General features: G+C 35.8%; 1 protein-coding gene across 1 annotated transcript in view; it reads left to right on the top strand.

Annotated features, from left to right (window-relative positions):
• The window catches only part of ANO7 (anoctamin 7), a 1,683,969-nt gene that overhangs the window by 1,071,180 nt on the left and 598,596 nt on the right, over window positions 1-14,193 (top strand). Inside the window, exon 13 of the mRNA XM_044070329.1 lies at window positions 4,030-4,167. Within this exon, the coding sequence (XP_043926264.1) occupies window positions 4,030-4,167 (138 nt within the window). The remainder of the gene's footprint in view (window positions 1-4,029; window positions 4,168-14,193) is intronic.

Here is a 14,193-nt window from a genome sequence, read left to right as displayed (position 1 = left end):
AGGCTGACAGACTGGCTTCTCTAGTTCCATTGATAGTCAGACAACCTATACTGTCTTCTCCTGTCCAGCATATATTTTTATCTTCTCACAAACCTTCAGCATGTAAACTCTATTATAGTAAATGGAAAAAAAATTGTGTACTGGGCTCATCAAAATCATACTAAACTTTTTTTAGCTCCTATACATGACATACTTGAGTTTTTGGCCCTACTTTTTAAAGAAGGAGCTAGCTCCTCAACCATTAAAGTTCATGTGGCAGTGATATCAAACTTTCATGTTGGTTTTGAGGGTTCCTCAGTAGCCGCTTATAAGTTGTGCAGAGCTTTCATGCAAGGCACTCTACTTTTAAGGCCTCCATTTAAAGACAACACTCTTCCATAGGACCACAGTCTGGTATTGCAGGCACTTATACATTTCTCCTTTGAACCAGCAAAGTGTAGTCTTCAGTATCTAACTTGGAAAATGTTTTTTCTAATAGCCATTACATCTGCCAGATGAATTTCAGAAATTCAAGCATTATCTTCAAAACCTCCTCACTTGATTTTTTACAAAGATAGAGTTACATTATGAACCAATGCATCCTTTCTTTCCAAGGTAGTGTCAGAATCTAATACCAATCAGTGTATTAATTTCCCAGTTTTCATTTGCAAAGTTACTACCAAAGGAGAATATGTGTTACATTTATTAGATGTTCACAGACAGTTACATTTGTACTTGCATAGAACAAAAGACATAAGAAAAACAGACCAGTTATTTGTTTCCTTTGCAGACTTGAAATTGGGTAAACCAGTTGCCAAAGTAACTTTAGCCAAGTGGATAACTGATTGCATTTTATTCATTTATAAAAATTGGGGAATTTCTACAGTTTCTTCTCCAGAGCATACATGGATGACATATGTTCAGCAGCAACTTGGGCTACTCCCCATACTTTTGTTACTCATTACAAATTAGACCTGGTCCCACAGACAGAGCATCATTTGGTTCAAATGTACTCAGGAATATCTTTTCTTAGAGTCCACCCTGGAATTTAGGTAGCTGGGGGCTCTGTCCTATCAGTTGAGGAGACAATGAAAATTAACATCAGATAAAGAAGTTATATACTTACCATAATGTTCCATCTGTGTTGTCCATTTTCATTCTTCCTCAACTTCCTGTCCACTAACCCCCATCCATTTTTTTTAATATATTCTGGAAGAAAGTTCTTAGAAGAACATCACTGTCCTTTATATTGAGCTTCAGATAAATGCTCTTTCTAAATTGAGTACAAGCAATTGTTACACCTCTTTTATTTATGCATAGTAAATATTGTCTTTTCTAGTAAAATTGGCAAATAAGGTCTGAGGTAACTTAGGGTTGGTGCATTATGAGTAATGTGAAGCTCAAGAGTTTAGGTTGCCACAAGCTTTAGCAATGTCTGAGATGGATCTGAGTATCAGATCCAAACCCATCAGTTGAGGAAGAATGAAAATGGACAACACAGATGGAAAGTTACGGTAAGTGCATAACTTCTTTTTATATGCTCCACTAATTATTCATTTTTTAATGGCATCTTCTATTCTAGAGTCTACTAAAAACTCTACCAATGCTGGTCTTTCATTTAGGACCTCACACACACACACACACACACACACACACACACACACACACACACACACACACACACAAAGATAACTTTGATTCCCATAGCTCTCTGTTGGTCAAGACAGCCACAGCTCTATATACAACTGAGTAGTTAAACCAGTCATCCTGACTTATTACCAGCAGGCATTTAACCTAACAAGAGACCCAAATCAGACACCCAAACCTTACATTTTTCATTCTAACAGCATAGAAAATCCCAGGATGATGTTGAACAGACATATTTTTTACCTCCAGAGGTTTTGCATATGCTGAAATAAGTCAAATGGCCCACCACCACCAAATCATACCTCACTAATTTGACCAGATTTTCTGTTGATACCAACATGAATATATAGATTAACCAAGTTTGTTTCCTAAAATCTAGCAGCCTTATGTAATGGGTTGGCCTGTTTTACACTGAATGTTTATTTCTTTGCCATTTCTGGAAGTGTACTGGTATATATTTCCATTATTTCCATTTGTATAACAAAGTTCTTGAAAGGACTTTCTTTATTTGAAACAGACAATACATCCTGTGTCTCTATTTTAGGAACTTTAATTTTGTGATAAAAATAAATTTGCTTTCCTTTGAGCTGTATAGGTTGACAAACCTAAACTATCACTCATACAAAATCAGTTAACTCAGGCAAATAAATTCTCTCAAAGTATCTCTGAAAACCAACCCCTGTGATATTTGTAAAATAGTTTATGAAGGATCTTTAAACCCTTTCAGACTTGTTTCTTAAACAGTGGAATAAAGATGCAAGATATTGATATATAATGGATGTGCACATACAAACTAGACACCACTATGAAATGACCAGTTAAGTAAAAAAAAAATATGACTAGCTGTGTCTTTCATGAAAGCAAAACAGGATCATCTAGGAATTAATTGGAACCCTTCTCAGTGGCTAGCTAAGTTAATTATATTCTGTTGTGATATATGCAGGTTTCTGAATGTGAAGATTGGTTCCTAGCCCACCAGATCAGCAGCTACCATTGCAGACTTTTTTATAAATGTTATCTGTCCATAATATGTTTCTCCACCTCGACACTCATCCATATATTTTCTAATCACTGAAAACTGAAAGTTCTTCATAAATGCTGAGCTTTAGTTGTCTTTCCATGAATGTACCTACTCACTTCTGGGAGGTGAGGATATCTCACTTGGCAATCTGCCACGTATTTCTTTAACTCCTGCAGCAATAATCCTTATTGAATAGCACCTATTCATACCATACATCTCCTTACTTTCCCTTCTTCACTCACTTCCTGATTTGAATCATCATTTCCTCTCCTGACTCTTTTTCTAAATATGCCATTACCCTGTAATCTCCCACTGTCTCCCACTTTGTGTTGCAATTCCTGCTTGTATTATACTAACTTAACTTTAATTTCTCTAAACTGGCTAAAATTTCTCTAAATATTAAGTCATTGTCATATAAGCTGGATCTATTTTTAATCAATGGATTCACATCATGTTTCATTTGGTATAATTATTTAAATTCTAGATATTCTTGTATTATTTTTCAGGATTGTAAACTTACTGTTCTTAAAATGTTTTTGTAATACTTTGGAGCTTTTCTCCCTGGGCCTCTACTGAAAATGGGCAAATACCCAGTTGGACTTTCCCGGTAATCAAACGTCAATAAATAAATAAAAAATATATATATATGATGAGCGTGGTATGGTAATGTAAATTACTCAGTATTACAGCAGATATTCAGGCAGTAATGCTATTGCTGATGAACAAGCTTCTTCTCTTCAGCCCCAGGCTGTTCATATTAATGGCCTGATTATCTATTATTATTATTATGATGTATTGTTACTTTGTACTAGTAACAGACTTTTTGAAGTACTTGTTAGTATATGTGTTTTATAGAGCTTAATTCTTAGTGTGTTGATGTTTTTCTTTGTCTTCCCCCTTTTAGATTTATATGAGGTAGTATGTATCAGCTGTTTGCTACATTCTCACTAGTTATTGTAAATATATGCCATTTCTGTTACTTATACATAAGCTTAATTTTAGCATTTATAACTCCTATAACTAACTGATTTCCTCAAGAGCATTTCTTGATATTTTATCTGTGTTTGCCTCCCTCCTGGTTCCTCAAGGACCTGGAGATACAATTTCTCACATCACCAGGCTTCTACTTTCAGTTGTACCTCAAGACTGCATCTCAGCATGCTCATCGGAATATCAGACTACTGAAAAAAAAAAGAAGAGGTAGGGAAAGTGATGTCCACCCTCCATTCATCTATGTAATCCCTGTAGTGATGATCTTACTATTTCAAAGTCAACAAAGTGAGAACATTCACACAGCTGTACTTTCTCATCAATTGAGGTAAAAGAATGCCTAGACTTGTTGTGAATAAGGTTTACTGGTTAAAATTGTTTTTCATTGCCAGGAACGTCCTCGACCAGAATTCACAGCCATGGCACCAATGACCATAAGGAATCCAATTACAGGAGCAGAGGAGCCCTACTTTCCAAAGAAAAGTCAAGTCAACCGAATACTTACTGGATGTATGGTCATTCTGTTTATGGTAAGTTAGACCGGATTTAAATTCACATAATAAAAAAGATAAAGCATTGTAAATTATACCAGTTGTTCTGCATTGCTTCCTGTGTCTAATATTATGAGTTTTGTCTCACTCTCACATTCAACTCACCCATGAAATAAATGGTTACTGGATTTTTTAATGTTTACTGAAAAAAATAAGTAAAGCCTCTGTCAGCAGTACATTCATCTTTTTACTGAACATTTTGTATATACTACAATACCTTTTATTGAGCTATACCATTTGTTTAAATTATTTACCTGTTTAATAATTAATCATTACATACTCTGTCCAAAACTGCTTACACATTTTCTTTATAATTCACTCTCAAGCATAAGCTGTCTTCTGGTGGTGCCATATTTTCCTCCTAAATGAATGTAGCTGAATTAATTTCAGTCTTGTTTTTCCAGAATATTCAGAAACTGGGTTTCTAACTTGAGCTGTCTTGTTTCATGAACATGTTATCAAAATGTACCAACAGGCATGCAAGCTGTGTGAACTTTTCTATAATCATTTCCTTGGGAATAAATTTAATAACGTTCTCTGTTAACTATTTGCTTGTGTGTCTGTGTGTGTGTGTGTGTGTGTGTGTGTGTGTGTGTGTGTGTGTGTGTGTGTGTGTGTGTGTGTGTGTGTGTGTATCCCATTTACTATTTTTTTCTTTAAGCAGTTGCATGACTTATATCATGCTGTCTGCGGTGGTGGTGCTGCGGTAGCATTGTCGCCTCACAGAAAGATGTTGCCCTGTTCGATTCTCAGCTAGAGTGTCTTCTGTGTGGAGTCATGCGTGAATGGGCATACCTTCATTGAAGGTTGTGCTTCAGAGCCGGCAACTTGGTACATAAAAATCTACTGCCAATCATTAGCGGGCCAGAGTTCTGCTGTGGCGACCCCTAACTGGGAAAAGCCAAAAGACACAACAACAACAACAACATTCATCCAAGTCTTTAGCTGGTGGAATTGTGCATTCTTAAAATGTTTCCTTTTCAGTAATTCACACACAAAAAAAATATCTGCAGCTTGCCAGAGGGACACCTTTTCCAAATTGGGGTAGCTGACTCCCTATGCCAGACTACACAATCCCCATCCCATATCTGCTATCAGGATTTATACTGTCCTACATTAAGACAAGTAATTTTAACAGAAAGATAAATGAAATAATACATAGCTTAATCAACATCAGATAGCTATCCTGGCTTTGTCTAACACATAGCTAATATCCTACATGCCAGTTTCTCCTTTAAAGTATATTTACCAGGTTGTACATCAAATTTGCTGTTTTGGATGATGTAATGGTAGAAAATGAGGAAGATAAGATAACAGAGATGACTAAAGGTGGCCTTAGTGGTTCTGTGCTCTTAAGACAATTGGAAGATCAGGAACTGAGAGAAGGTTTGGAATTATTATAGGAGGAAACATTAGAAAAATCCTATACCTAACATGTTGGAGCTGTACAATTATTTGATGAGGGCAAAACCAGTAATGTGGATTATAAATCTTTTAGCCAACAAAGGAAAGGCAATTTATTTGGAAACCAGTGGTAGGAATTACTATGAAATTATACTGGCTAATAAACAGGAATGGAATATGGGGAAATTATGTCTATATTTTAGTATGGGAAAATTTTGTGAAGTGACCTTTGAGAGTTTTATTTTGGCATAAATGTTTATTTCTGGATCTGAAAAAAGGAAAATGAGTTTCCCTAGAACAATTACATTGCTGTACCTAAGAATACTCAAGGTAAAAAGAAATCAACTGTACAATTCAGAATTTCCAAGATTCACAGATATGACATTTTTTTATTATTTTAATGAAATGTCATGAGATATATTATGTGAAGCCATTTGTAGATGAAAGACAATTATGGACAAGATCATGGGAGTTGTGGTTCTCTTTGGAAATTATAAATGGGGAAATAAAGAATTTATCAAATGTCATCATAGTAAATGGTCGCAGAGATTATTAGGTTCAACCAAAGTATTGCTACTGTTGTGGCTCCTTTGGGCATTTAGTTAATTCATATCCTAAAAAGAGATGTTCACAATCTGGAGAGAGAGAACATATGATAAAGCAGTATGAAGTGAAGCGTACTAGAAATAATGAAGTGAGACATTTACTAAGTGGCTGTAATGTGGTTAGGGAATATGAAGAACAGGAAAGCAGTACAGAAAACATATGTTCACTATTACCTCTTTCTTCCCCATCTCACCTCCAACATTTTCTATCTGCTTGAGGAAAAATTCTATGCAGTCTACTTGGGGTCTAAAAATACCTACGTAAACATTTCCAAGCAAAGATCCTAAATCTTCTAGACTTTGTTGCATATTTGGGGGATATAAATTTATCCCCCCATTGTTTCTTTGTGAATTGCTTATCCAATCTCTCTTCCCAGTTCTCTCTAACTTCCTCTGATTGATTCTTATAGTTATCATGCAGTATTTTATATGCTGTACTAATTATCCATTTTTAACAGCAACTTCTTCAAGATTCTACTAAAAACTCTACCAGTGCTGATCTTTTGCTTAAGATTGATCATTGATAGGGAAAGCAATCTCTTGCCTGCAGTCCAAATTAATTCTTGACCTCTTCCCATTCTACTACCTTTCCCTCTCTAATTATTTGCTCCCGGTACCTTTCTTTACCAGTTTTCTCAAATAAATTCCCTCCCCATCTTGCATATTGTCTGTATCCCTAATTGTATTCATCCCTATCATCAGAATCTCCTTTCTCTATTCCCATGTTGGCTTAGTTTTTAAAATACTTTCTGCTATTTTATGAATATAATATTCTGTATGGTTATTATTCTCCTTAAGGATCTGCATCCAAAATCCCAGTCTATCCTTATTTCTTGAGCCTCCGTTTCATCATTATCATCCCTTTCCAATTTGAATTATAGCTTTCTGCTTGTGCTACGTAGAGTAGCCTTAAATGTATTGCTCTGATGTTATTACAATATTATTAATCTCTTTAGAAATAAAGAAATTGTTCAGTTTTTTTCTTCTTCTTTTTTACCATAATTGTGCATGATGGAGTAAAAGTCATAACTTCATTTCTCAGTTTAATAATATTTAGAAATTTTACATCAGTCAAAAATAGCTATTCACCTCATTATTAACCTTAGATCTCAATGTCAAACGTGAGAGGCAAGCGTAAGAAATGGAAAGATAAACCCAAAGAAACTGCATATTAAGAATCACTTTGTTTATTTTGTAGCAAATTTCCAAAGAATCTTCAAATTAATATCCTGGGTATATTTTAATTAACTCCCACCACACAGAGGATCCTAATTGCCAAACAGAAGTCATTGATAAAAAAGGTCTATCAGTTTATTGTATTTGTAATACTTTATCCATGATTAAATGTCAACAACTCAAGATCTTTTTGTTAAAACCAAAATTATTACTTGATCTAATTATCAATTTCCAAGGAATTCTGGAACGACATACCTCTCAACTGTCCAGATTTTCACATAATGTCCAGAGTTTTGCCACATATATTTGGTCCATTTTTCATAAACTTGTAGTTTTCTGGCAAATCATTAAAGACTGAAGGCCAAAAATAATGACAGATATTTGAGTTTCAGACTTCATATCCTTCAGAAAATGCATGCTTAATGCAAAACCTGTTAGTCTATCAACTTTTTAAGTTTGTAAGAGCAAGGTTGGGAAATAACATATTTTGAATAAAAAGTGGGTACATTTTCATTTAAAAAATTGTCCTCCAGACAAAAGAAATATTTAGGCTAAACCAATACTTTAATGTACATTCCATTTATTTGAATATCTTCTTCAGCTGAGCTAAGGCATTATATTTCAGCTGAATATTAAATGCTCACCTCCAAAATGTAATATTATTCACTACAATGAAGGCTTCTGAAATTTCTGTTTTGTTAATTAATTTTAGATTTGCTTTTTTTTTTTTGCTATGCCACTGTGGCAGTCCTTTACTGAACAAGAATCATCTTTATTAAATTATCAGTTATGACCTAGGCAATCATACATTTATATACATGAAAAAAATAAACATATTGACACAGTCCCACTTGCAAGTATTTTACATCACAGACTGTATTGACAGAATACTTGCTGCAAACATTATACATCACTTATAATCTACCTAATCATTGTCAGTCAAACATTACATAGCTCATTCATATCCTGCCTTCTTTTAAACCTCATTCCTCCTCTGTATGTACTGTTCCCACATTTCTCATTTTTTTCCTGTCTAATTTGCTCTTACACCTTTTCTAAAGATCCCAATTCCAGTTTATGTGAAATCCAGTAATCTGATGATTTTTTTTAACAATTGAAACAAATATGTTACTGAATATGGAACAGTTTCCATAATGTGGATCAGAACACATGCATAATATGACAAAACTTTAATATATATATATATATATATTTATAATAATAATACCTTTAGAGCCATGAGGCTTCATTGATAATAGGATTTATTGCCAAAAGAAATACAAGTTAGGAAAGTGAATATTCTGGTCTTATCATGCAACTTTTCCTATTAATATCTGTATCCTGACCATCTATAGTTAGATAATATTCGGTGTGAAAAATAAGGCAAAAATCAGATTTTTAATCTTATCAGTAAAACCTGTATAACATAAAACATAAAATAAGTCATATTAATGAAATCAAATGCTTTTTTGGGGCATTTTAGTGTTGGCACAAAATAAAATGAAAGCTTTTGGTAGCTGAACTGAGATGGACACATAACTAGCAGGTATAAAATTGAGTTAAAATGGTCATATTACTTCTGTAACATAGTTTAAAATATACCAGTTCAATACTTTTGCAATGGTTTTATAGTCAGAATTCAGAAATGAAATGGGTCTATAGTTAGCTAACTCATTTGGTTCCTTATCAGGTTTGTGGATTAGAATTACAAAACTCATCATGATTACCCTACGCTATCCCCTTTAGGTGGCAAAAAGGCTTTCCCACATAGCTTTTGCATCAATTTATAGTATTTTCACATTGATTGAAGATGGAAGCTGGAAGAAGATCTGAAGTCATGTATCTCTTCAAAAATAAAAAAAAAATCTTGATAATGCACTAAAATGTCAGCAGAGCACTTGAGAATTCAACAAGTAGCATATCTAGTCCTGGTGCTTTTTTATCTTCAAAAGAAAAAAAATATCTAGCTTAATAGATTCATCCAAAGGACTTTCATAACAAATATCTGTAAACCTCTTCATAGTTTTGTTAAAAAATAGTTCATAATTTCATTATTTATTTTCTGTTTGGAATTATAAATTAGATTGTAATAAAAAATCACTTTATTGATGAATTCTCTCAAAATTTCTAGCTAGCTCATCTCCTATTCTTTAGTTATTTATGCAATTAATTCTGGCTTTCTGCAAAAACTCAGAAATAAAGGAAAAAACATGACTATCATGTGCCTATATCTTTCTGTTTTAGTCATATCCTGATTGTCTCCCTGAATTTTACAACATTTTTAAAAAGGTTAATCTTATAAACTCGCTCATGCACATACATTACAGGATTTAACTCACAGTATTTGCCTATATCCGTGGTGGTGCAGCGGTAGCGTTGTTGCCTCACAGCAAGAGGTTCTCCTGTTTGATTCTCGGCTGGAGTGCAGGGAGTGCCTTCTGTGTGGAGTCTGCATGTCCTCCCCGCGGTCGGGGCGTGCCTTCGTTGAAGGTTGAACGTTGAGCTGGCACCTCGCCGTTCCTGAAAAAAAATCTACTGCCAATCATTAGCGGACCGGAGTTCCGCTGTGGCGACCCCTAACCGGGAAAAGCCCAAAGACAGACAACTCACAGAGTTTGCCTAATAGAAAGAGCTATTCAATGAGCAGATCGGTTTCTGTCATTTTATTTTCCTTTTTTTCTTAATGTTAATTGAAACAAAAGACCTGACATGAAATTTTAAAGGATGCCAATAAACAAGCAAATGACATATGTTTTTAATCATTTGATCAAAATTAGCAATTGTTCCAGAAATTTCTTTATAACAAGTAATAAAATGTATTTATCAATATAAAATCTACCTCTAATCTTCCTTCTTAATTGATTCAAAATAACTGAGATGGAGAAATGATCTGATAAACATGTTGGAAAACGTTTTATTGTTTGGAATCAATGGACTAAATTTTCTGAAACAAAAAACAATTTCAACACTTTGGCATAGGGACCTTCAGTAGGTCTAATCAAACCCACATTAAAGTCACCTGCCAAAATATTTTTTTGTTGAATACAGATATATATATCTGCCCTTGTGAAAGCTTCTGCAAAAAGGATAATAACAACTAAATGATGCCTATATAGAGCCTACAAACAAATCATAATTTCCTACCTGAAGTTTACTCAATAAAATTCTTGCACTGACTTCAGAAAATCGATCAATTACTTGTTGTCTGTCTGTACAGAAACGCTTTGTGATTTATCTGATAAACTAATAAACACTTTAAGTTTCTTGTTAAATACCTTTAATTTATTATAAGCTAGGTAAACTTCTTGTAAATTAGATGTTTCGGTGCTGAAATGTTTGCTAAATTTTATTGGCTGTTCCCCTTTACATAGTTACTAATGCCATTGGCATTTAATGAAACTATCTTCATCACCTATACGATAATACATAATTACCCCTACATACATAGGCAAAAGCCTGAGAAAAAAATTTGCCAGCCTAGAGTATGCTGTCCTCTTCCCCGATCCAAAAAAATCTGTGTACGCTTTCCAAATCAGAGTCCTAAATGTGATGTATATCACTTGAAGAACTCCCTGTCATTGAGTAACAGCAACATATGTATGATCTGCTGTAATTTCTGATCCTATATTGAGTGAAGAAACTTTGAATAATAGGTTTTTATAATTAATCTGAAGGGTAGCAGTAAAAGGTCATTCTAACATTAGCCAACCTTTCTTAATTTTCAATAGCTAATCCTGGATATATCTTATTGGAAATTGATTAAAAGTAAAGTTCATTTTTCTCAAAGCAGTTGAAAAGAGAATTTTGTGGTCAGTTAGAGTAGGAAATTTAACTAAAACTGGCCATATATGTCTGGGTTTAGAAAGACCTACTCTGTGAACAATGTACAGCTCCATATGCATATCCACTAGATGTCCATCATATTTCAAATTTCAGCAGTAGCCTATAAACTATATGAGTTATATATCCTGCTAAGTATTTAACAGTGAGACAGCTTCCAAAGCTTCAGGAAACCTTCCATGTGCTCAAACTGTTAGACATCTCACCCTGAGCTGACTAAAAGACAGGTGTGGGCACCAAGCCCGTCAGAGCTTTCCTGACACTGAAGAGAGTGCTCAGCTGTAGTTTTTCAGGGATAGAGTCTCGGCTTGTACTGTTCCATTGCTGGCAGATAAGATCCCTTTGGGAAAAAAAATCCACATTTTATCGTTATTGTTTAAACTTATGCTTAGAAAAGTATTTCTTAAGCTAGGAATATATGTTTAGTATTTCTTAAGCTAAGAATATGTCTTTTTGTTAACTGTCACATGACTCTGCTGCACTTTTAAACAGGAGAGCACTTTAGTTTCTGACAATTTAAATATTGTTTAAAACATTCTGAAACTTTTTTTCTGTGGAGACAATGTGCTAACATTACTTTTGGGGCTGGCAAAAGTATATTTGAGTGCTTAACTTCTCTGGGAAAGAAGCACCATTTTTGGCTTGACCATGGGACAGACTACCAGTTCCATTGTTGGTCCTTCATACAGCCAGAAAAAGAAAAAAAAATTAACCAAATAGCTTTTGCCCGCACAGCAGGCTATCAGTTTGCCTCCACCACAGGGGGATGATTCTGCTGCGACCAGAGCACTCATCTGTTTTTCCCTGGATCCCTCTGGTATTGTCCATACAGCCACTATGGACCAGGGGTTAGCCACATCCTCTGCAGCTGTTCGGGTCCTCTCAGCTAACGAGGAATATCCACTCTTTTTGGTCTTGGGAGAAGGGACAAGGAAGGTTTTGCAGATTAGAAAAAAAATTATGCCATCCCTGGGGAAGCTGCTGCTGCCATTAATCTATTTCCCCAATCTTCCTGTCAAAAAGAAACAGAAAACTAACCATTTATCCTTCCATACCAGTTCCACTGGGCAGGAGTAGTTTACTAGGTCTGTCTCAGGGTCTTGTACAGGCTATTGACACTCATCAGATGGTTCCTGGTAAAAGAAAAATCGATTCCTCTTTTCCTGAAGATATACAAGAAAATGAATCTATCGAGGAATGTGATGGGCCAGATGTAGGTTTTTCTCCTCAGATTTCTGATTCATACTCAGAGGAGAATATGATATCTGAATCTCCCTATGAAGGATTTTCTTTCTCTGAGACTATTTCCGGAATGTGCCAGATTTGAGTGGGAGAGCACTTAGGTTTATAAGTTCATAGGAGGCTGCTAAGCTAATGGCCCTAGGGCCTTTACAAGCCTAGCAATGTAAAAACCCATGTACCCTAACTGACCATAGTTAGATGGTCATTGTTAGCAGAGCAATTATATGATCAGCACTGACTACCCCTGTCCGTGAGAGACATAGGTGCCACCCAAGGGTAAATTTACAGTCTCCTATCCAATTGTCAAGGTTGTGGTTAAATAGTGTCACTGAGGAGCTCTGCTTCACATGAAGTGGGAGCTTATTCCAGAAGAGTGGCAATCTCTGGGAAATACATCTGTCTCTCCAACATGTTCATTTAGGTTGAAATCCCTGGAGCGAGTAATTTTTGTCTCATTTGATTTGTGGATGTAAAGCATTTCCATTAGGGCAGAGTCAGAGACTGCTCTGTAGGTCAGGCACAGATTACTTTTCAGTAGCCTGTATGATACAGAGTACAGTGACAGAGCTGTCAGTCTTTTCATGTACGTCATGTTTTGGAGACCCTGGATTCTCTTGGTTAGAAACCTCTGTGGTCTCTCCAGTTGCTGCAGATGTCTGGTGAGATACATACAGAAGGGAGCATTATACTCAATTAGTATCCTTATAAGGGTCGAGTACAATGGAGTTATGACCTCCTTAGTCCTGGATGCAGTGCCCGTATTTATGAAATGCGTAATGTAGAAGGCTTTCCTTACCACTATGGATCCTGGTGATCAAAGTTTAGATTGCTATCAACCTGTTTTCTCACACCAGTGGGTTTGAGCTTAGAGGGTTGCTATTTATATCATAATGGGGGGGGGGGTTCTTCTTTGCCAAAGAGGATAAAGAGGCATTTTTTGCATTTTGTTTTAGTCCATGACTGTGGCACTAATCATTTGTCTGAGTCAGCCCCTTCTGTAATATGTTTACATCATTGGGGGACTCAATGATTGCACCCAGTTTGCAATCTCCTGCAGAGTCGGTAAGCCACAGGCCATCTTCTCTCATATAGACCTCAGAGAAATAGATTCCAAACAGTAGAGGGCCCAGCACAGATCCTTGTGGTACCCCACTGGTAACTGATCTACTGATAGTGGTGGACTTTCCAACTTTGACAGTGTGCATTCTGTTGGTGAGCCAGTTGGCTACCCATCTAGTGATGTATGGGTTAATCCCCAGCTGGGAGTGTTTCTGAATGATTCATTAGTGGGGGTTGTGTCAAAAGCCTTGGCTAAATCAAGATAGGCAGTATGCACTGCTTTGCCCTCATCTATGGCTTTGGTAACATTCTCAATGAAGTCCACCAGCTTTAATAAGTAAGATCTACCCTAGACAAAACCAAACTGGGTCAGGTCAAGAGTTTGAAGGCCACCTATGTCCTTATTGATAAAGTCAGTGATGACTCTTTCCATGGCCTTGCAGATAAGACTGGTTAGACTTATGGATTGATAGTTTCCTGGGTCAGTTGATGGACTCCCTTTGTGCAAGGGGGTTACTGTTGCTATTTTCCACTCTGCTGGAGCAAAGCTAGTGCTCAGGCTGTGGTTAAAGAGAGTGCCAAATGGTTCAGCTAGGTCTTGTTTTAGATTGTTTAGTAACCAACCTTGGATGTTATCTGGTCCCACAGAGGCCATGTTTTTGGTCTTGAAGAGTGCTTG

Source organism: Protopterus annectens, chromosome 4.part1, assembly GCF_019279795.1.
Source record: "Protopterus annectens isolate FY-2018-M chromosome 4.part1, PAN1.0, whole genome shotgun sequence".
NCBI classification, from domain to species: Eukaryota; Metazoa; Chordata; order Ceratodontiformes; family Protopteridae; genus Protopterus; species Protopterus annectens.
The sequence above is the reverse complement of the archived record's forward strand: the minus strand, read 5'-3'. Positions and strand labels throughout refer to the sequence as shown.